At 44.0% G+C, this 24,518-nt stretch overlaps 1 protein-coding gene across 4 annotated transcripts in view; it reads right to left on the bottom strand.

Annotated features, from left to right (window-relative positions):
* abhd6a (abhydrolase domain containing 6, acylglycerol lipase a) overlaps positions 1-24,518 on the bottom strand; it is an 82,103-nt gene that overhangs the window by 14,692 nt on the left and 42,893 nt on the right. For all 4 annotated transcript variants that reach the window (XM_080182915.1, XM_080182916.1, XM_080182918.1 and 1 more), the window contains 5 exons: positions 23,633-23,767; positions 17,765-17,921; positions 11,917-12,030; positions 4,332-4,464; positions 1,705-1,862 (listed from right to left, as the gene is read on the bottom strand). In XM_080182915.1, coding sequence (XP_080039041.1) covers positions 1,705-1,862; positions 4,332-4,464; positions 11,917-12,030; positions 17,765-17,921; positions 23,633-23,751 — 681 coding nt within the window. In that variant the 5' untranslated portion in view covers positions 23,752-23,767. The remainder of the gene's footprint in view (positions 1-1,704; positions 1,863-4,331; positions 4,465-11,916; positions 12,031-17,764; positions 17,922-23,632; positions 23,768-24,518) is intronic.

Raw genomic sequence — 24,518 nt, 5'->3', positions numbered from 1 at the left:
AAAGTCTTATATCTACCATGCATCAGTGACACTGCAAACGGCAGACTTAATAGTCTTATCTTTAACTTTGTTTAAAATACGCTTCCTGCTGTCTTTCTGACCTTGCCTCTCCCCAGATATAGGTGCCAGCAAGAAATTTATAACCAGTTCATAAGTACAGATACTTCCCTCCCAATCAGCCTCGGGTTAATCACAGGATATGCTATTTACCGAGCACTCGAGGATTAGCTTTAAAAAAAGGACAGGCCTAATCAAATACAACAACCTCTCAACTGCTAAACATCACCACAATGCTCCAGATCCAAAGTGACCATCAACACCACTGAAAACTATGGCAGTCACAGCCTAAATGAAAAGCAGACAATAACCACAGCAGTGCAATGTCAATTCTAAGCCTTATTTTCTCTCTGAAAATGCTTAGTTGCAGGGTTACTTTGTGGAGTTCCAAATAGAGCTCTTGGGTGTCAGTTGTAGCGTGCTCAGCTGAGTTATAAAGTTACAGGTTCAAGTCCTGCTCCAGGACTTGAGCTCAAGAATCATGGCTACTGTTCCTGTACAGTACTGAGGGTGTGCTGTAGTGTTAGAGATGATGGGCGGGATTTTGCTGGCAGCGTTTGCCCCAAGGCCAGAAATTCCTGCCCGAGGTCAACGGACCTTTGCATTGTCCGTGTCCCGCCCGCTACAATTCCCGTGGCGAGCGGGATGGGAAAATTCCACCTGATGTCTTTTGGCTGAGAAATTAAACTGAGGCCTTGCCTGCCTGCACTGCTGGATTTAAAAGATGCCATGGTACTACTTCAGAGAAGCACAGGGGTGTTATTGCGAGTGTCCAGGCCGATATTTATCCCTTGATTGATTATCTGGTCACATTGCTGTTTATGGGAGATTGCTGTGCGTAAAATTGACTACTGTGTTTCCTTCTTCACAACAGCAACTACAATTCAAAAAGTACTTCACTGGCCCTGAGGCAATTTAAGACATCTGGGGTCATGGAAAGTATGCTATAAATGCAAGTCTCTCTTTTTCTCCTGTTTGCAGTGTAGCAGATGGGTCAGAATGATTCATGGGCACAGAGATATATCTGCAACATGTCCAGTCACAATGAATGATGCCAGCATGTTCAGCCTCTTCAGAAAAGGAAATCAGGTTAGCTGTGTTCCTCCTGCTTTCTCTCAAGCAATTGCTTTCCTGCTGATTACATTAAATAGAAATAAACCGCAGAAAGGACAAGTATGCATGCAATTGCCAAGCATGTAGTTGTGAGGTATGAACAGTGCGTCAAATCTCCAAGGGTACAAACAATATTAAAACTTTAACTGGAGATGGTTAATTATACCCTTTGAGAACAACTTCAGGATGGTAAATATGTGAGGCTGAAAGCTGGAAAAGATTCGTACTCTGCTGGAATAAAAAGGATATCAAACTGTGTTGTCATTGGAAACATTTGTTTGTGAAGAGACCATATGGTTGCCGTCAGCTGACTGTATGTTGGAAGCTTCACTAACATGAAATGTCTATTCTCGTCCTGAGTGCAGTGTAATGCTGATAAAAAGAAGTGTTTCCTAACACAGAGATTTTCATTGTTATACAACTGAGATATTGAAGCAGGGAGCATTTTGTACCAAACACACTTCCACAAGGACTCCCTTGTCTCCTCTGTCCACCCCCATCGCAAGCTGCCAGCTTTGGAACAAGGTCACATACCTGCTGAGGTACTTTGAAGCGGACATAGGAACAAAGCTTCAGCATCTCTTCCATCTCCTCAGGGGTGGATGGAATGAGGGGAACTTTACTAACATCTCCTGTTTGCTCCAATGACTTCAGTTCTTTCACAAATTTGCTTTCATTGGGATACCGCAGACCTACACCAAGAATGAAAAATTTCACCAGATTAAAACTAAACAGAGACATTCTAAATAAACATTCTGAGGTTGTGGTCTAGTCGGACTTCGTATGTTCTGTCCCTAGTGAATCATGTTATGTAAACGTGAATTCACCAAAGCTTTGGGCCCTCTGTGATGAAGAATACAATCCCAGTCAACAGAGGACATCAATATTTTAATGGCTGTTTCATTCAGCTTGATTGCTCCCAATCTGTCGCAGTATTGGCCTGAGGCAAAGTCAGATGAAATGAACTGGATTCATGTGAACTACAATAACCTTCATTAAATCTCAGGTGTCACATTAAATTTTAAATCGGTATGCACTTTATCTGCCTGCTCTCTTACAACTCTGGCCAGAATTTCACACTCCCCCACATGGCCTCCATCTGTATTGTAGAAACTCTATGATTCTAAGAGACAAAGCGAGAAAGAGCAAGAGAGAGTCCTTCCCCCAGATTGAGACCTTAAGTGACCAATGATTTGCCATTTAAGGGCTGTTTCCCACCCAGCCTCAATTTTTAGGCTAATGGGAAGATTGAATCTCCATGAGGGAAGCCAGAAATACAACAATATTACATCTTGGGCAGGAATACCATCAAAACATCACCCTTCCCCTTAAGGTTTGGTGGCCTCCCCCTGACTCACCACTCCTCAGTAAGGTCTTTTGCCCCCAACCTCCTTTCTTCCAGCTTCTTCTCCAATATCTCTCATTCCCCTCACTCCTGTAGGCTTTCCCTATCCTCTCCGCCTGGACACTCCCTTGAATCTCCTGAACCTTCCGTTCCCAGACTTGGGGCCCGATTTTATCATCAGGTTGCACCCGTTTTTGGGTGCAAAAACTTAGTAAAATCAGACTTAATGGGCTGCTTGCCCAACCTTACTGGCACTTCCCCCTTTATCACCGCATTCACCCATCCAGAATTGGCGCGAAACAGATATGCTCCACAAATATGTCTGATTCAGGCAATCCAGTCGGTGAGGAGGTAAGTGCCGAGCATCTGACGACTCTCTGCTTGAGAGGGATGGGGGGGGGTACGCTGCCACTCTCCCTGTGATCAATGACAGGATAAGGGGGGCCTGCTGTCACTCTCCCTGTGATTGGTGGGGCAGAAAAGGGGGGAAGGGCCTGCAATCGTTCTGGGGGATGGGGGGATAAGGGGGTCGGTAATGTTGTGGGCGTGGGGCAATGTCTGTAGGGGTCAGGGGAAGGCAGTATCCAGCATAAGAGCGATGAGACAGGGGAGCTGCATTCTATCTTTTTGTTCCTGCGCGTGTGTAGCTTGAGGCGCCGATCAGAAGTGCAGGATTTTGGGCATGTTAAGCCCTATCCATAGGCCTCTGCAGCGTGATTTGGCATTGCTGATATTTTTTCAGGCAGAGTGCGTATGGGGGTGCCTGAGAACAGTCTAAACGTCAGATCTGAAACACTCCCAGTTTCAAGTCCAACCAGCACTTAGAATCAAAATGATAAAATAGGGCCCTCAGTCTCTGGTATCTTCTTGAATGACCTCTTCTGTCTACTGCGGTACTGTAGCTACAGGGACTGGAGAGCTTCAGGCCAATCATGGTGAGCCTTCTTGCTAAGTGAGGAGTGAAGTCCCACCCGCAGCCAATCAACACTCACTGCAGTGTAAATTGGACAATCAGGTTGACTCCTGGGATGGCAGGAATCAAGATCCCACCATCCAAAAAATTCAGGCCATTGTTTTCTTTTCACTAAAATGGAAGCAAAATACTGCATAATACTGCACATTGACCATCTGTAGACTCTCACTGCCTGGTGTTGTGAAACTACAACAAAAGTATAAGAGAAGATGTTCTCACCAGCAGCTTTCTCCTGGAATTAAGCACTTCATGTATAACCTCTGCCTTAAAATAATACTGTGAGAACTTGATCATGAAAATGACAAACTTCAAAGCTCAATGCTCTGATCGAAGGTCTCTGATCTGAAATGTTAATTTAGTTTCTGTCTGCACAGATGCTGCCTAACCTGCTGAGTTATCATAGAATCCCTACAGTGCAGAAGGAGGCCATTCGGCCCATTGACTCTGCACCGACAACAATCTCACCCAGGCCATATCCCCACAATCCCACACGTTTATCCCACCAAGCCCTCTAAATTACACATCCCAGGACACTAAGGTTCAATTTAGAATGGCCAATGCACCTAACCCACACATCTTTAGACTGTGGGAGGAAACCGGAGCACCCGAGGGAAACCCACGCAGACATGGGGAGAACATGCAAACTCCACACAGACAGCGACCCAAGCCGGGAATCGAACCCAGGTCTCTGGAGCTGAGAGGCAGCAGTGCTAACCACAGTGCCAACATGCCACCCATATTTTTGTTACTATCTCAGATTTACAGGCATCCAGAGCATTTTGCTTTTGTACAGGTTAGTGTTCCCTTGTTTTGAACTTAAATTCAGAATCAGTAAAAGTTTACCTGCAGGGCAGATAAGAGTTAGGCCACAGATGTCTGTTGGGTACCGAGCAGCATAAACACCAGCAACATTACCGCCCATTGATGTACCAATTAGATGAAATGGTTTCCTATTCAACCCAATGCATTCAACAAACTGGAAAGAGAAAAAAAACAAATATTCAAGATTTACGAATCAACTCAATTAAGTTGATCTAGATACTTGTGCTCTGTCTTCAGAAACAAGAATGCTACTTTAATGATTGTTTCTAAATAGACAAACATGCCTTTATTTCTACATCAATGCAATAAATAGTTTAAAGTTTAAGTTTATTTATTAGTGTCACAAGTAGGCTTACATTAACACTGCAATGAAGTTACTGTGAAAATCCCCTATATGCCACACTCCAGCACCCTTTCGGGTACACGGCAGGAGAATTTAGCATGGCCCATGCATCTAACCAGCATGTCTTTTGGATTGTGGGACAGAATCGGAGCACCTGGAGGAAACCCATGCAGACATGGGGAGAACATGCAGACTCCACACAGGCAGTGACCCAAGCCAAACTTGGGTCCCTGGCACTGTGAGGCAGCAGTGCTAACTGCTGTGCCACCATGCAGTACGATTTGGCTTTTGCAAAGAGGGTAGATGAACAAACCCCTCTGCAAAGTAAATTCACACAATTTCTAAGTCAAAATATTCTAGCAAAAGAATCTGAAAGATTGCAGAACACACCAAGGTGGAAATTCAATCCATTTCCTTTGTGATTTATCCTGAGCTTCCGAGACATTATCTGTTTTGGAAAATGAATCACATGACTACGAATAAGGGATTATCCCTTTGAAATCCTACTGAAAGGAGAGATCAGCGTCTCTATTTAATCAGCTTCAGGAGAAATCTGTTGTTGAGGATGATGTCCAATTACAAAACATTAAAGCATTGTGGAGACGTCACTATCACGATACTGTGTATGCTTTTCGGTTTGCGTGGTTGTTTAATTAAAAAGTTCACTGGAAGAACTCCAACATCTGAACAGATGTTTGTCGTAGTAATTAATTGTATTGATGAAACCAAAATATGCTCGATTCTGTCAGTGGGAAGATACAAGTTACCATGGAGATAAGCTCATTTACTAAGAGAGATCATGTTCATTTATTCAGAATGTTAATTAAATTCCCATGTCATCAGGCATGAAGTGCTTCAATCAAGGAATAAGCTTCTGTTGAGAAACATTAAGGATATTAGGCAGCGGCTGCAGCTCTTTTACCAACTGAGATGGAGTTGCCTCAGCACTGCACACTGAACAAATCCAAAAGTGGGTCTTGTATTAACCCATTTCAAGAAGGTGCCCTCAGTAAAACTAAAACAGCAATTACTATTAAAAATTCTGTCAGGTTCAATCCAACTACTTGACTTCCACATCTATTTTCAGTTAGTAACCTACTTCATTTGCACCTAGGACTTCATTAATGTTTGACAAAGAATACCTAATTCTCCCGCGACTGTGATTCTAATAGCAGCAGTACCATTATGACTTCCAATGGGGTTGTAGATTTAAAGTTTATTTATTAGTGCCACAAGTAGACTTACATTAACACTGCAATGAAGTTACTATGAAAATCCCCATGTTGCTACACTCCAGCACCTGTTCGGACACGCTGAGGGAGAATTTAGCATGGCCAAAGCATGTCTTTCGGACTGTGAGAGGAAACCGGAGCATCTGGAGGAAACCCATGCAGACATGTGGACTCTGCACAGACAGTGATCCAAGCCGGGAATCAAACCCAGGTCCCTGACGTTGAGAGGCAGCAGTGCTAACCACTGTGCCACCATGCAGCGAATAATTGTGCGGTACAAGCCAGGAGGGTTTGATCATCAGCCTGCACCAAGTTACCTGATCTCGCAACAAAACCTGTTAAACAGCAAATGTTAGTGAGCTGTTTGATCATGGCAATGTCACACCTGACCTAGATACTGTCCTCATTCGATATCCACACAGGCACACCATGAGTAAGAGATCCAGCATAATATTTAGGAACAGTAACCTTAGCTGGGTTATCTTTCCTTAAGCCATGAGCACTAAAACTTAAAAAAAACTTTGCTCTTAAAGTTACAAAGCCAATGTGCGCAGTAGGCAGGACAAGCCCTTAATCCATTTCCTTGCTCCAAAAACAATGCAAATTCAAATTGAATCCAATTCATGGTCCCCACAAGAGTGATACACAAGATCCAAGCTGACAAGGAAAGGCGTTGCATCTGTTCTCGGTCTTGACTGAACACTTGAACTTAATCAAAAGGCCGATGAACACTCAGTCTCAACATTTGTGTGTTAGAGAAAGGAAGGGGAATGAACAATGAATCTTGCTTCTGATCACTATTCAGGGATCCCTCCTTTAAGTGTGCATGTGAGGATAGTATTGAGCTAAGTTGTCATTCTTCCAACAACCAATAATCTGCCAACGTTAGCTGTTGAAGCATATTAATGAGTAATGAATACTTGACTTTTGAGGCAACTCAGTGAGATATAGTTCCACAGCCACTACGGAATTAACATAGACAGGGAGGAGAGAAAATTAGGGAGATACATTTTTGAAAAGATTCAAGATAAGTGGCATTTAAGTTACCATTTAAGTTACGGGGTCTAAAGTTAAGGAGAGGGTACAGGTAAGGGAAGAGGCCGAGGATGTCCCAATAATAAAGGGAGTAGGGGGCGTTGAGTATGGTTGGTGGTGTTCTGGCAAATAGGGTCCAGGTGAAGGCTGGGATGAAGGCACTTTATCTGAATGCACGAAGCATTCGGAATAAAGTGGATGAGCTGGTGGCGCAGATCAGCACAAATGGATATGATCTGGTGGCCATTACAGAGACGTGGCTGCAAGGTGACAGGGACTGGGAGCTGAATGTCCAGGGGTATCAAGTGTTTAGGAAGGATAGGCGGGAGGAAAAAGGGGGGAGCGCAGCTCTGCTGATTAAGGATAGCATCACGGTGGTAGCAAGGGATGATATTGGAGCCAAGGAGCAGAAAGTGGAATCGTTGTGGGTGGAGATTAGGAACAGCAAAGGGAGGAAGACGCTGGTGGGTGTCATCTATAGGCCCCTGAATAATGATCTGGAGGTGGGGTGGGCTGTTAACGCGCAAATAAGTGCGGCGTGCAGGAATGGGACGGCGTTAATTATGGGGGATTTCAATCTACATATAGATTGGTCGACCCATGTTGGACGCGGTGGGCTCAAGGAGGAGTTCTTGGAATGCTGCCGGGATAGTTTCCTTGAACAGTGTGTGTTGGAGTTGACGGGGGAGCGAGCTATCTTGGATCTGGTGCTATGTAATGAGGCGGGTAGAATTAGGGACCTTGCGGTGAAGGATCCTCTTGGGGAGAGTGATCATTGTATGGTGGAGTTTTTGGTGCAGATGGAGGAGGAGAAAGTGGGTTCCCGGACGCGCGTCCTTTGTTTGAACAGAGGGGAGTACGGTAGGATGAGAGAAGAATTGGCAAATGTTGACTGGGGGAGCGCGTTGGAAGGTAGGTCTGCTGAGGAGCAGTGGAGGATCTTTAAGGAGATCTTTCTTGGTGCTCAGCAGAAATTTATTCCAATGGTCAAAAAGGATCGTAGGAGGAGAGATAATCAGCCGTGGATAATGAAGGAGGTGAAGGAAAGTGTTAAATTAAAAGCGGAGGCGGTTAGAGTAGCTAAGAGTAGTGGGCGCGAAGAGGATCGGGAGAGGTTTAAATGTCAACAAAGATTGACAAAGAAGTTGATAAAGAAGGGTAGGAGAAACTATGAAGCTGGGCTAGCGCTTAATATAAAAAAGGATAGCAAGAGTTTTTATAAATATATAAAAAGGAAGAGGCTGGCTAGGGTGAACGTTGGACCCTTAGAGGATGAGAAGGGGGACTTAGTGGTAGGGGATGGGGAAATGGCTGAGGTCTTGAATAACTTTTTTGTTTCGGTCTTCACGGAGGAGGACGTGAATAATTTGCCGGGTGTTAGCGATGGAAAGGTGGTAGGAGTGGAGGGTCTTAATGACATTACTGTTACTAGAGAGGCGGTGCTCGACAGACTGGAGGGGCTGATTGTGGACAAGTCCCCAGGACCCGATGGAATGCATCCAAGGGTTCTGAAAGAAATGGCGAAGGTGATAGTGGATGCCTTGGTGATTATTTTCCAAACATCGCTGGATTCTGGGGAAGTGCCGGAAGATTGGAAAACGGCTAATGTTACGCCGTTGTTTAAGAAGGGTGGCAGGCAAAAGGCAGGGAATTATAGGCTGGTTAGTTTAACGTCTGTTGTAGGTAAAATGTTAGAATCCGTCGTCAAGGAGGAAATAGCGAGGCATCTTGAGGGGAATTGCTTGATAGAGCAGACGCAGCACGGTTTCGTTAAGGGGAAGTCATGTCTGACAAATTTATTGGAGTTCTATGAGGATGTGTCTAGAACGGTGGATAGAGGAGAGCCGGTGGATGTGGTCTTTCTTGATTTTCAGAAAGCGTTTGACAAGGTACCTCACAAGAGGTTATTGCAGAAGGTAAGGGGGCATGGAGTTGGGGGTAGGGTGTTAGCGTGGATAGAGGATTGGTTGTCAAATAGGAGGCAGAGAGTGGGGGTTAATGGGTGCTATTCGGATTGGCGTTTGGTGACTAGTGGAGTGCCCCAGGGGTCGGTGCCGGGGCCTCAGCTATTTACCATTTATATAGATGATCTGGAGGAGGGAACTGAGTGTATGGTGTCGAAATTTGCTGATGACACCAAGATTGGTGGAACGTCAAATTGCGCGGAGGGTGTGGAGAGTCTGCAGAAGGATCTAGATAGGCTGGGCGAATGGGCCAGGAACTGGCAAATGGAATTTAATGTTGGCAAGTGCGAGGTGGTCCACTTTGGTAGGAATAATGGTAGGAAGGACTATTACTTACGTGGCGAAAAACTGCAGCAGGCAATGGTGCAGAGGGACCTCGGGGTCCTTGTGCATGAGTCGCAAAAACCCAGGCTGCAGGTGCAGCAGGTGGTCAGGAAGGCTAATGGGATGCTGGCCTTCATAGCGAGGGGGATTGAATATAAAAGTAGGGAGGCCTTGCTGCAGCTGTATAGGGCATTGGTGAGGCCGCAGCTGGAGTACTGTGTGCAGTTTTGGTCGCCGCACTTATGCAAGGATATTTTGGCCTTGGAGGGAGTGCAGAGGAGGTTTACTAGGCTGATACCAGAGTTGAGGGGGTTGAGCTATGAGGAGAGGCTGAATAAACTAGGCTTGTACTCGTTAGATTTTAGAAGAATGAGGGGAGATCTCATTGAGACATAAGATGATGAATGGGATGGATAGGATAGAGGTGGAGAGACTCTTCCCGGTCAGAAAGGACAGTAGGACTAGGGGGCACAGCCTCAAGATAAAGGGGGGGCGGTTTAGAACGGAGTTGAGGAGGAACTTCTTCACTCAAAGGGTGGTGAATCTCTGGAATTCTCTGCCCATTGAAGTGGTGGAGGCTGCCTCGCTAAATATTTTTAAGACGCGGATTGATGGGTTTTTGATAAGCGAGGGGATTAAGGGTTATGGGGAGAGGGCGGGAATGTGGAACTGAGCCACGACAGATCAGCCATGATCTTATTGAATGGCGGGGCAGGCTCGAAGGGCTAGATGGCCTACTCCTGCTCCTATTTCTTATGTTCTTATCTTCTTATGTTCTTAAAGCTTTCCTCTTGGAATGATAGCCTTGGGCTCTTGGTACAGCAAGTAACTGTTGACCTGGCTAATCATCCAGCTTTTCGGATCTGCATTTAACTTTGATCAACAGTGTAAGTGCAAACCTTGTTCCAGTTACCATTTGGAGGCACAATATAAAAGGGGCAAATTTTGTACTAAGGGAATGAGGGGAAATACTCTACCACTACAGAAAGAACATCAATTTAGGATTGCAGGAAATGGCCCCTCAAACCTGTTCTGCCACTCGTTTAGATCATGACTGATCTGTACTCCATTGATCCACCTTAGCTCTATATCCTTTGACACCCTTTAGAACAGAAATCCATTGCTGTCAGCATCCGCTGCCTGTTTGCATGTTGCTTCATGTGAGAATGTGCTCCTGATTTCCTTTCAAAATATCCTGGCTTTTTTTTGAAAATTATAGCCCCTTATTTTCAATTTCCCTACCAAAGGAAACTGTTTGTCTATATCTACTCTATTCAAGTCTTTTAACATTTTAAACACCTCAACACAGATTACCTCTCAAGGGAATAAAGGCCAAATTCATGGAAGCTGTTCTTGTAATTTAATTCTCGAAGTTCCAGTAATATTCCGAATGTTTCTTTTAAACCTCAACATTCGGCCTCCAGCATCCTGTAAAGTGTTATCAGCCCTTCTTGTGAATGTGAAAGATCCTATGGCACTATTCAAGAAAGAATGGGGAAGGTCTCCTGGGGTCCTGGCCTCTAATCAAATTAACCCATCACCAGTAGCGATTATCTAGCTATTTATCTCATTTTTGTTCATGGGACTTTGCTGTGAGCAAATTAACTGCCCTTTATTTTGATGCTAATCAAATAAACTTAATCAAACAAACTCAGGGACAAAACAAGAAGGACAGCTCCCAAAAAGAAGGTAATCGCCCAAAACAAACGACAATGCGTAAAGGAAACTTAAAACATTAAATGTGATTAAAGGGGTCAGTAGTATACCGCAGTCCCTGCGGGATCCAACGGACATGGAAAGCCTCAATAGCATTCCTGGGCTCCACATACTCCCTCTCCAGGGACAATGACCATGAATATAGCTGTGGTAGAGTGGCAGACAGTCAGGTCGGACATCGCTCTTTGTCACCCGCTGCCTGAACCTGTTCATAACAAGCTTGATGTGGAAATGCCGGCATTGGACTGGGGTAAGCACAGTCAGAAGTCTCACAACACTAGGTTAAAGTCCAACAGGTTTATTTGGTAGTAAATGCCACTAGCTTTCAGAACGCTGTTCCTTTGTCGAGTGAGTGGCTGCGTTCCAAAAGCTAGTGGCGTTTACTACCAAATAAACCTGTTGGACTTCAACCTGGTGTTGTGAGACTTCTTACGTGGCAAGCCTGTCCAAGGCAAATTGGCTGCCCTGTGAGTACACTTCAAAAGTTTTTAATTAGCTGTTAAGCACATTGAGGAATCTTAAAGCCATGAAAGGCATATCTAAATGCAAGTCCTTCCTGCCCTCTATTCATAGAAATGGTGTGTGAATTCTGTCCTTGAATTAATTATATAATTGAATATTTCTCATTGAACTTAAAGAAATCTCAATCCAAATATATGAATATATCAATTTGCCACCTGTCTTATATAATACCAGGTTTTGGAAACAAATCTCTATGTAAAAAAAATTGATAACTGAGCTAACAGATATCACAGATAAGCAATGTTCATATACAAATACTTCCCATATTGGAGAAATTCAATCAGACCTATGCAACAAAGGCTTGCAACAAGAGGTAAATGATAATATTATGTCTACCGCAGAAAGTCAATGATTCATCCAAGATTCAGGAATAAGGGCTTCATGGCAAAGCTGGCATTCCAGTGAAGCCACACTGATTTCAGTCTCATAAGTAATTACACGTTCAAAGCTGCAGTGAATGAACAACTCACCTGGTGAATCCTGTTTACTTGTCCCTCTATGGAGTAATCATCTATACAAGTGCGGGTTGTGCCCTCATGGCCTGGCATATCAACACAGATCAGGTGCAGGTTCTTCGGCAAAAACTGTGAAAGAACAATGTACAATCTAAGCTACTTTTGTTCATGAATTGGAATGCTATATATTATTCAATCACTTCTGGTAGTACTAAATATGTTGTTTATTGGTTAGTACAATAACTATGGCTCAAATTTTCCAATCAGCTTTGGGAACCCTTTGTCCAACATTGATGTAGTCAGGCTCCCAAGGAACTTTGGCTGTAGCAAGATACAAAAGAACAGAAAATGTTAAACAGGCAGCCTAGCTGTAGGCTCCAAACTCACTGCAGGTAGACACATGACAAATTATTGCTAATCACTACCTCTCAGACAGCACTTGACAGTCATACCCCAAGTGATACCCTTCAGAGATTACATAACAATAAAGAATCATTACCGCATATCACAACCCCACAATGTCTAGACAAGATGCATAAGGTCCGTTGTGCAATCGGAAATTTAATGGGGGAAGTATTGAGGAAATGTGACAATTGATGTACACAGTTGAAATTTGCATATTAGAAGGTAACTTCTGTAACAGAAGGTAGACAGGATATGTGCATAGGACAATTAAACATATAAGCACACAAAACAATGGAGTAGCCATAAAATCAGAACTTTAACAAGTTTAAAGTAACAAGATGGTGACCTAAAGTATAAGAATGTGTAGCTCGGAAGCAAGCTGGAATTACAGCTCTGAGTGCTGCTCTCCGTGCATGCTGAATAAAGCTGTTTTGGTTGAAGCTCTATGTGGTCTTGTTCAATTCCTCCAACAGTTGAGCAGGAAACCACTCACTTACCTGGACATGATTTTCCAGGCCACCGCCCCACCCTCCAACCCTCTTTTTTTGCCAGGACCAGCTGCTGTATTCTGGTAAGTGTTTAAAAGTCTCAAAGCTTTGCAGTGAGTTAGAGAATGAATGCATGTGTGGTTGGGTGAGTGTGGAAGCAGGTATAGTGGCAGGTGGGCAGGATGGCGGTTGGGTAGGATGGCATATTGGTAGGGTGGTGGGCAAGTAGGGTGGCAGATGTGTAGACTGACAGATGGGTGGGGTGGCAGGTGGGTAGGATGCTGGGCGAGTATGGTGGCTTGTGAATTTTCGTACCAATTTCAAGAATACTTTCCGCTGCATGATCTTGCACAGGCAGGAGAAAAAGGAACAATGACATTGTATTGAAGAACAAAGAGAAAAGTGATAGGAGGGGTCTTACTAGCACTATCAAAGGGCACTTGCTCAGCAATAACCCATTCACTGGCACCCACTTTGAATTCCACCACGGCCCTCAGCTCCTGACTTCATTCCAGCCTTAGTCCAAACATAGACAAAAGAACTGAACTCCAGAGGTGGCGTGAGAGCAACTGCCTCTGATATCATAGCAGCATTTGATTAAGTATGGCATCAATGAGCCCTGGCAAAACTGGAATCAATAGGAATCAGAGGGAAACTATCTGCTGGTTAGAGTTATATCCAGCACAAAGGAAGATGTTGTGTTTGTTGGAGGTCAATAATCTCAGCTCCAGAACATCACTGCAAGAGTTCCTAGGGTAGTGTCCTAGGCCCAACCATCTTCAGCTGCTTCATCAATGACCTTCCTTCCATCATAAGGTCAGAAGTGGGCATGTTCGCTGATGATTGTACAATATTCAATACCATTCGCAACTCCTCAAATATGGAAGTAGTCTGTGCCATTGTATATAGATAAATGTTTGAACAGTAGAAGAATTAAGGGTTATGGTGAGCAGGTGGGTAAATGGAGCTGAATCCATGAAAAGATCAGCCATGATCTTGTTGAATGGTGAAGCAGGCTCGAGAGGCCAGATGGCCTACTCCTGCTCCTTGTTCTTATGTTCTTACAATGCAGCAAGACCTGGACAACATTCAGGCTTGAGCAAGTGGCAAGTAACATTCTCACCACACAAGTGCCAGACAATGACAACCCCAAGTAGGACAGATCTTCACCTTGACATTCAACGGCATCACCATCACTGAATCTAGCACCACCAACATCCTGGGTGTTATCATTGACCAGGAACTGCACAAGCATATCAATATTGGGGCTGCAACAGCAAGTCAGAGGCTAGGAATCTTGTAACTCACCTCCTGAGTTTCCTAAAGCCTGTCCACATCATAAGACACACATCAGGAATGTGATGCAATATATTCTACTTGCTTGGATGACTGCAGCTCCAACAAGACTTAAGAAGCTCAATACCATCTAGGACAAAGCAATCCACTTGACTGGCACCCCATCCACTATTTTCAAAGCATCCACTCCCTCCACCACCGATGCTCAGTGGCAGCATTGTGTATCATCTACAGGTTGCATTGCTACTGTGCATCAGGTTGCACTACAGAAATTCATCAAGGCTCCTTTGACGCTACCTTCCAAGCCCACAACCTCAACCATCTAGAAGGGAAAGGGCAACAGATGCATCAGAACATCACCATCTGCAATTCTAGTCCGAGCCACACATTATCTTGACTTTCCATTCCTTCACTTTCATTGGGTCAAAATCCGGGGACTCCCACTTACTAGCATTGTGGGTGTACCTACAGCACATGGACTGCAATGTCAAGAAGGCAGCTCACAATCATCTTATGAAGCACAACAAGGGATTGGTAATAAAAATGCTGGCCCAGCCATGTCCTGTTAAAATAATTAGTGAAAGCAGCTGACAAATTTGAGAACTGCTTTATTTTCCTTTATTCTATGGTAATCACACACAAAAGGTTGCACATGGGGAATGATAAATCTGCATCTGAGAAGATGGAACTTTATCTTTTTGTTGCAGAGTGTGGCAGTTTTCTCTGCCATATTGGTAGGAACATGGTGCAAACAACTTCCAAGCACAGGCCCCATGATGTCATGCAGGTTAAAGATCAAGGCACCAGTTTTAAAGGCTGCCCCAGTGCACAGCATTTAAAATGGAAACCCAGCAACCCCCTTCCCTCTCCCCTAGGCACTGCATAGGCACTGTCCCCAGTACCACTCCTTGGCACTTCCCCCAACACTGCTCTTCTGGGAAGTCTGCCCACCAGGTATAGGCTGTGGGGGACTAGTCGTAATTCATACTGGGGTGAATAATGGGGTGTTGGGGGTGATCAGGCACAGAGACCTAACAATGAGATTCAAATTTCTTACAATAGTGTTCCTGATACTGAGCATCAGGATTCCCGGAAGGATGGCAGAGGGGTGGCAATGATTGTCCTAATCCTTCATGATTTTGAATATCTCTATCAAATCCCCTCTCAATCTTATCTCTTCTAAGGAGAGCAAAGGTACTTCTACATACCCACATAATCAAAGTTCCTCATTTGTGAACCCTGTTCTTGTGAATCCTTTTGTGAATCTTGCCTTCACACTCTTTCTTAAAGTATGATGCCTGACCCTGACATTGACACAAGACTGCGACATAGTACATAAACTCCAACATGGAGCATGTAGCAGTGCAGCACATTATAATTTCCACAGAGTAAAGCCGTTATTTATGTGCAAATTAATTTGATGATTAGTTTTAATTTGAACAATGTGGTATGATAGCTTAATACTTACACCCTTTAGATGTGGTGGTCACCCCAAGTAATTCTTGATGTGTAAACCATGTATAAGCCTGAAATACTTATCATCTTTGTACATTCATCTATCAAATGGGCTGAACTTAACAATGCACCATCAAAACATAATGTGACGCTAATTCTTATGGTTGCGAAGCATGGAGAAATATTCAGACTTGCTATAGTAAGCACTTAGTTAAGAAGATCAACCTAAAAGCTCCCTTAAGCTGCTTTTGCATTTATGCTAGTGGAGTACTTGCACTGCTGGTTCCTGTAGCACCGGTCTTGTGTAGCTAACAGTAATACCCACCTTCTTAACCCATCAGTCTATGTAAACCTGCCAAATCCACAAATGTATTGCAGGCTTGCTATCGTAGGACACTTTAACTTTTCAGGAATCTGCATTGCAAGCATCCCTTTGATATCAATAAAAAACAGCTTCATTTGTATTTGTGGCTCTCTGCAGGCGTCAGGATTGTAGACGATGCTCTTAAAACCTCAGGTGGATCTCAATGTGTTGAGGATTGAGCAAATCTGGCAAATGATGTTTGTTCTGATGGACTTTTTCCAGCTAATCACAGGAGACACAGGGACAGGTTACAGTTGTTTATTCATGTTTCAAGCCTGGAGGGAACTACCCCAGAGAAACCTCTGGAGCCGCAGACTTCTCTAAGATAGCTTTCAGCTCTAATACAGCTCTCACAGGGACAGAGCTGTATTATAATACCGCTCTCTCCTCTAAGTCACAGATACAGATTGCTTATGCAGTTGGTCAGTATACAGAATATTGTTGAATTTTCAATCTTATGTTAAACCTTACACCCAAAAGCCTGGCTGTTATCTGCTAGCTAGAGACTGTCTGTTCTTCTAGCAAGTAAACAACATTGCTGGTGAGTTCTGCTGATCTTAGTACTTAGAGGTAGCGCATTTGACTAGCATGTGCTCTACTAACGCAGGGGTATTAGATCTATCCACCTTTTACTAAATGTATTCATTCACCCATTCAATTTGGGAAAGTGTAGCGTTATGCAAATTTACAGGGCAAATGTTCAACATACATACATCCTTCTGGGTATAGCATTAAGGAAGGTGGAGAAAGGTGGAGAAGGGGTGGCACAATGGCACAGTGGTTAACACTACTGCCTTACAGCATCAGGGACCCAGGTTTGATTCCAGCCTTGGGTGATGGTCTGTGTAGAGTTTGCATATTCCCCCTGTATCTGTGTAGGTTCCCCAAGGATGTTCCAGTTTCCTCCCACAGTCCAAAGATGTGCAGGTTAGGTGGATCGGCCATGCTAAATTGCCCCTTACTGTCCCAAAATGTGTATTAGGTTGCTTAGTGGAGTAAATACATGGAGTTACGAGGATTGGGCTTGGGTGGGATGCTCTGTAGGAGAGTTACTGCAGACTTGAGGGCTGAATGACCTCCTTCTGCGCTGTAGGGATTCTATGAGAGAAAGAGATTTAGGCATTCTCATGCATTTATTTCTCAAAATTCATGAGGCAATAGCTAAGGTGTTGAATGCATTCATAGAACAATTGACTCTAAGACAAGGCATACTATTTTGAGCTTCTACAAAACCTTGGTCAGGCCTCAGTTGTGATATTGAGGCTTTGGGAGACATGTAAAGGAGGGCCAAGTGCCAAAATCCCAGCTTAAAGCATTGTAGTTATCAAGTGTGGGATTCCATACTTCAGAAAAAGGTAACTTTAAGGATGATCTGATTGAGGGTTAAATCGGAATACGTTGAGCTCCAGTGAATAGTTTGTTCAAACTAACTAGCTTAGGGAGGACCAGCAGTCACCATTTTCAGTTGCAGAAACTTAGATCTATGTTAGTTAGTTAGAGGTAGGTAGTACAGGGAATTCTGTGATCTCTGGAATAATTTCAATCAACCTAGAAGTGTTGGAGAGGAATTCCCTAGAACTTTTGTCCCCAGATTGGCTTGGATTTTTAATAATGTATTGCCTCTCACAAACCACATGGCTTTTGGGTAGGGTGGAGACTATATTTATTGTGATGCGCAAGGTGTTGATGGATTGGAGGGGTTTTCTTTGTGAAAATGAGGATAAAATGAAATGAGAAAAGGCACTGCATACATAAACACAGCGGTCTCTGGTATTAAATAAAAAATCTTTTCATGATCTTTTAGATATCTTGTAAAATTGAAAGAAAGGAATCTACGTTTGGAACAGGAACTGACCTTCACCACAGATAGCCACATGTCCTTGTGAGCTGAAAATCCATGTAACATCAAAATGGAAGGTTTACTACCAGGTTTCCCACGGCATGAATAGCAGAATCGATAGTTGCCATAGTCAGCATTTTTAATTTGCATGCCTAATGTTGTTCGCCAGTACCTGTGCAAAAAAACACAACAGAACAGTACACCCACAAGTCTAGTACACACAACTAATCTGACAGCTTTTCTGTTACTTTTTGCAAGTTTCTCGATATGATCTTGCCACAAATGACAAAAGAGGGTAAGTCCTCTTGGGATTGGTTTCATTGACCACAAGGCTTCACGTAAGAAACTGCTTCCTCCAGCTGGCTGGAAATTGTGACAATTGCTCTGTGGTCTAAAGATGTTTGATTTATAGGAATTGTCATGGAGGAAAAAATATTCTCATGTGCAACATTATCACACTGCAATGACAGTCATATTGAACCAGAATATCGAGCAGGGTCTAATGAAGAAGTTCCCCTTCACAAGCAACATTTTAGCTTGAGATGACCTTTCATCGGAATGAAAGATCATCTCAACCTGAGGTATTGGCCAAAATTTTCCGGCCATTCCCTGGTGGCAGAGGTTGCAAACAATGGGAGAACGTGTGGACAGCGGCGGGACAGGAAGATTCTTTCACTGGCCAGTGGCAGGTTGCTTCTGCTATTGCCAAACAAGACGCAGGGAGGGGAGCAGGAAATCCCACCCATTCACTCTGTTTCTTCCCACAGATGCTGCCTGACCTGTTGAGTATTTCCAGTTAATTTTTGCTTTTTATTTCACATTTCCAGCATCCAGGATGTTTTGTTTTTTGTATTTTGATTTATCGTCAATGGATGGAAATAAAACCACATCCATTTTCCGTATAACATCAACCGTTTTTAATTTCAAAGATGAAAGTAGATTGCTGAGGAAAGCTGACTGCCAGTATCCAGAACACAAGATGCATTGACAACAGTGAATTAAAAAGTTTGAAATCAAAATCTCTTTTAGCAGGCTGGTGACCAGCCTTTGCTTCATTTGTTTAAATATTAGTTGCTGTAAAGTTCTTTATTGTATTCTGGTTTGCCATCCTACTTACTGGACATACTGTAGGACCAATTCAATGATTCTGCACTCTCAGCACAGGCCCATGCTTTACTGAGCCAGACAGTTGGAGATGGGGTTCGAACCTGCGCTCCCTTTGAGTCCACTCGGATTGCAGGAGACTGAGCAAAGTAACCTCACTGCCTGTGTACACTTATTAAATTTGACAATGATTTTATTCCTGGTGCTCAGTCTCATCCATAAGAACATAAGAAATAGGAGCAGGAGTAGGCCATCTAGCCCTCGAGTCTGCCCCGCCATTCAATAAGATCATGGCTGATCTGAAGTGGCTCAGTTCCACATTCCCACCCTCTCCCCATAACCCGTAATCCCCTTGCCTATCAAAAACCTATCTACCCGTGTCTTAAATATATTTAGCGAGGTAGCCTCCACCACTTCAACGGGCAGAGATTTCCAGAGATTCACCACCCTTTGAGTGAAGAAGTTCCTCCTCAACTCCGTTCTAAACTGCCCCCCCCTTATCTTGAGGCTGTGCCCCCTAGTCCTACTGTCCTTTCTGAGCGGGAAGAGCCTCTCCACCTCCATCCTATCCATCCCATTCATCATCCTATATGTCTCAATGAGATCTCCCCTCATTCTTCTGAACTCTAACGAGTACAAGCCTAGTTTATTCAGCCTCTCCTCATAGTTCAACCCCCTCAAATCCGGCATCAGCCTAGTAAACCTCCTCTGCACTCCCTCCAAGGCCAAAATATCCTTGCGTAAGTGCGGCGACCAAAACTGCACACAGTACTCCAGCTGCGGCCTCACCAGTGCCCTGCACAGTTGCAGCAAGACCTCCCTACTTTTATATTCAATCCCCCTCGCTATGAAGGCCAGCATCCCATTCACCTTCCTGACCACCTGCTGCACCTGCAGGCTGGGTTTTTGCGACTCATGCACAAGGACCCCGAGGTCCCTCTGCACCGTCGCATGCTGCAGTTTTTCTCCATGTAAGTAATAGTCCTTCCTACCATTATTCCTACCAAAGTGGACAACTTCACACTTGCCAACATTAAATTCCATTTGCCAGTTCCTGGCCCTTCGCCCAGCCTATCTAGATCCTTCTTCAGACTTTCCACGCCCTCTGCACAATTTGCCGTTCCACCAATCTTGGTGTCATCAGCAAATTTCGACACCATACACTCGGTTCCCTCCTCCAGATCATCTATATAAATGGTAAATAGCTGAAGCCCCAGCACCGACCCCTGGGGCACTCCACTAGTCACCGACCGCCAATCCGAATAGCACCCATTGAACCCCACTCTCTGCCTCCTATTTGACAGCCAATCCTCTATCCACGCTAACACCCCACCTCCAACTCCATGCCCTCTAACCTTCTGTAATAACCTCTTGTGCGGCACCTTATCAAACGCCTTCTGAAGATCAAGAAAGACCACATCCACCGGCTCTCCTCTATCCACCGCCCTAGACACATCCTCATAGAACTCCAATAAATTCATCAGACACGACTTCCCCTTAACGAAACTGTGCTGCGTCTGCTCTATCAAACAATTCCCCTCAAGATGCCTCGCTATTTTCTCGTTGATCACGGATTCTAACATTTTATCTACAACAGACATTAAACTAACCGGCCTATAATTCCCTGCCTTTTGCCTGCCACCCTTCTTAAACAACGGCGTAACATTAGCCGTTTTCCAATCTTCTGGCACTTCCCCGGAATCCAGCGATGTTTGGAAAATAATCACCAAGGCATCCACTATCACCTCCGCCATTTCTTTCAGAACCCTTGGATGCATTCCATCCGGTCCTGGGGACTTGTCCACAATTAGTCCCTCCAGTCTGTCAAGCACTGCCTCTCTAGTAACAATAATGTCATTCTGGCCCTCCACTCCTGCCATCTTTCCATCGCTAACACCTGGCAAATTATTCACGTCCTCCTCCGTGAAGACCGAAACAAAGAAGTTATCCAGCGGGAGTGCAAATCAGAGAAGTCAACATGTCCAAAATGCAGCACTTCCAATTTTCTGGATCGGTAGTTCAACATTACAGTTTAAAAAACATGATTGAAATGTCAGCAGTTTACTAACCATGATAAGAAAGAACAAACAGCACAGGAATGGGCCCTACGGCCCACAAAGCCTGCGCCAATTTCTAATCCTATTTAGATCCACTACTTATTATTGCACATACACAGTTACTGTTCCCCTGTTTGCGGTTCATTCATCTATCTTTCCATCTCAAAGGTTGCTAATATGCCTATTTCTACCACCTCCACTGGAAGTGCGTTACAGGCACCCACCGCCCTCTGTATGAAAAACTTCTCCCGCACGTCACCCCTAAACCTTTCCCCTCTCATCTTGAAACTGTACCCTCTCGTAGTTGACTTTTCCACCTTGGGAAAAAGCCTCTGACTATCCACCCTATCTATGCCTCTCATACTTTTGTCGATCTTTATCAGGTTGGCCCTCAGTCTCCATCTTTCCAGTGAAAACAATCCGAGTTTCTCCAACCTCTCCTCATACCTAAACCCCTCCAGACCAGGCAGCATCCTGGTAAACCTTCTTTGCACTCTCTCCAAAGTTTCCACATCCTTCTGGTAGCGTGGCGACTAGAACTGCATGCAATATTCCAAATGTGGCCTAACCAAAGTCCTATACAGCTGTAATATAACTTGTCAACTTTTATGCTCGCTGTCCCAGCTGATGAAGGCAAGCGTGCTGTATGCCTTCTTGACTACTTTATCCACCTGTGTTGCCACTTAATACTTGCAGTATAACTAAAATAATTCCTCAATAAATTGTTCCAAATAACAGATAAGACCATAAGACACAGGAGCAGAATTTGGCCAGTCAGAGTCTGCTCCACCATTCAATCACAGTTGATATTTTTCACATCCCCTTTCTCCTGCCTTTTCCCCATAACCCCTGATCTCCTTATTAAATCAAGATAGAGTTTTAAATGCTATTTCTATTCACTTAGTCTTCCCTATCCCCAATATCTCCTCTTCCATTTTATTTCTAATTATTCAGTCTTTTCCACAGCTTTTAATTTTTTTTAAAGTTTAAAACATTTTATCTGTTCTCCTTTCTCTCCACAGTTTTATCCTGCCTTTTGAGATTGGGGCCCGTATTGAAAAAAACTAGTCTTTGCTTGGCTGAAAATCGCTTGTAAGTAACTGTCAATTGAAAATTGATATGCCTATTGGTGTGACCACATCAACCGTTAATGCCTGTTAACTGTGTGATGCATGTGGCTGTTCTCTTTCTCCCCTCCCATATTATATAGGAAGACACAGGTGTTGGATACTTTCTGATGCTTCGCTCAAATAGTTATAATGTGCGAGGTTTGAGAGAGTGAGCTCCAATAAGAATTCAATCTCACATGAACTGGGTGGGGGAGAAAAACAGCTGAGATTTATCCTGTCCTCTCTCAGTGTTAGAATCATAGAATCTGTACAGTGCAGAAAGAGGCCATTCGATCCAATTAGTCTGCATTGACTCTCCGACAGAGCACCTTACTCAAGCCCTATCTCCGTAATCGCACATATTTACCCCATTCATCCCCCGGGACACTAAGTGCAATTTAGCATGGTCAATCCACCTAACCCGCACACCTCTGGACTGTGGAAGGAAACCAGAACACCCAGGGGAAACCCATGCAAACAAGGGGAGAATGTGCAAACTGCACAAAGACAGTCACTCAAGACCAGAATCAAACCCAGGTCCCGGATACTGGGAGACAGCAATGTTAACCACTGTAACATCCTTGCTTATTGCCCTGAGATCACCAAACTCAGCACAGGCCAGAGACTGAAGCCAGGACCCTTCAAGTGAAGCATCCCCTCTTCATCCCCAAATCCCAATCCACCATTCACTATTACATAACAGAAGAAAGGTATGTCTTTGCCAAAATGGACTGTACGTGACTCCTTAGAAGGAGAGTATACCACCAGCTCTGACCAACACGTCTTAATACATTTACAGTTTTTGAATCTCCAGGTGTGCAAGTATCTAGCCTCTCCTCACTATTTCCCCCTGTTGATATAGCCTAGTTCAGGTAGGAATTACTGTGAGTAGAATTACTGCTGTAAAAATTCATATCCTGCAACTTGGGATGCCCTAACATGAGGCTTACAGGATCCAAAACATCAACTGGATCCTGGGTCAAATTGGGATAAGTCACCCCACAAAGGTTCACAAATTAGCCTCTCCAATGAATTCCCAACCTCCCTTCTCTCCCCTTCAAGTGTAACAAAACTCCAATGGACTGGTGACAAACTGGCAAGTTATACATCCTGTCCTAGTCTTAAATGTGGGTCTCCTGCACAGCCTTACAGGGTTGGACATACAAGCAGAACAAAGACTCCCTAAATCTGGAGGACTGCACTTTAATTGGGGCCTAGATCACCAGCATAGGTCAGCTTGGTCTCATCAGGCATTGCTGGTTAGTAACAGCGGATATTAAACCAATTAAGGATTGAGGCCAGAGTCAGAGCTTGGACCCTTGAAAATTGTGATGAGATGGGGGAGCAGAGCTTTGTTTTACATCTTAAAGAGGCTCCATTAATTAGGAGGTCCTGGCATAACCAAATTCCTCATCTACGGAAGAAAATTTGACTTCAATTAACCATTTCTAGGCTTTGAAGTGTAGAGATTCTACCAACCGTCTGGACATCCAATCCATTGGATATTTTATGGAATGATAATCAAATAGTTGTCTGCCTATTCTGTGTGAACAAATAAACATAGGTACATTCACAACATAATCATCACTAAAGCTGAACAAATGTATGCTTACCAGTAATAGAATCGGATGAGTGCTGCAGGGCACAGTAGAAATGAAGCTACAAAAGCTAGAATGGGTATGGCAAGTGTGCCTCCTGCTAGGACACACATGTTCATCAAATCCAAATCCATTTTCCCACTGTCACACCTGAAAGAGTGAAGAAAAAAGGAAAAAAAGCAAGAGTGAAATATACAGAAAGGAATTCTGCTTAGGATGTTTGCTCTGCGCCTACTTTGATGTCTACTTCATCTAGATTATAAGCAGCCACCTGGGGAGGCAGTGGTGTAGTGGTATTGTTACTGGACTAATAATCCAAAGACCCAGGGTAATGGTCCTGGGGACCTTGGTTCAAATCCTACCAAAGCAGATAGTGGAATTTGAATTTAATGAAAAAATCTGGAATTAAAAATCTACTGATGACCATGAAACAATTGTTGTAAAAACCCATCACTATTGTTCTTTATGGAAGGAAATCTGTCATCCTTACCTGGTCTGGTCTGGCCTACATGTGACACTAGATCCACATCAATGTGGTTGACTAGTAAATGCCCTCTGGGATGGGCAATAAATGCTGGCCCAGCCAGTGATGCCCACATCCCATTGAACAAATTAAAAAAAAATGTTGGCTGAAACCATGATCAGGCAGGGGACCTGCCTAGCCATTACACTTGGGATGGGCTGATGCTTGCAATCATGGTTTGCCTGTGCTAGGGTAGAGTAGCCATCAGGGTAGCCAATGAAGTTAAACTGAGGCTTTGCCTGATGCAATTTTTCAAAGTCATCTCGGCTTTTTGGCTAAGATGAAGCTCAGATCAAGCCCAAGAGGGGACGTAAATGCCTCATCCTGTCAACCTGGATTTAGTTTTGAGCAAGCCCAAGATGGGATATATATCTGGTC

This window comes from Carcharhinus amblyrhynchos, chromosome 3 (assembly GCF_965287045.1).
Source record: "Carcharhinus amblyrhynchos chromosome 3, sCarAmb.v2.hapA, whole genome shotgun sequence".
NCBI classification, from domain to species: domain Eukaryota; kingdom Metazoa; phylum Chordata; class Chondrichthyes; order Carcharhiniformes; family Carcharhinidae; genus Carcharhinus; species Carcharhinus amblyrhynchos.
Note: the sequence above shows the minus strand (reverse complement) of the source record. Positions and strands in the feature narration are given on the sequence as shown.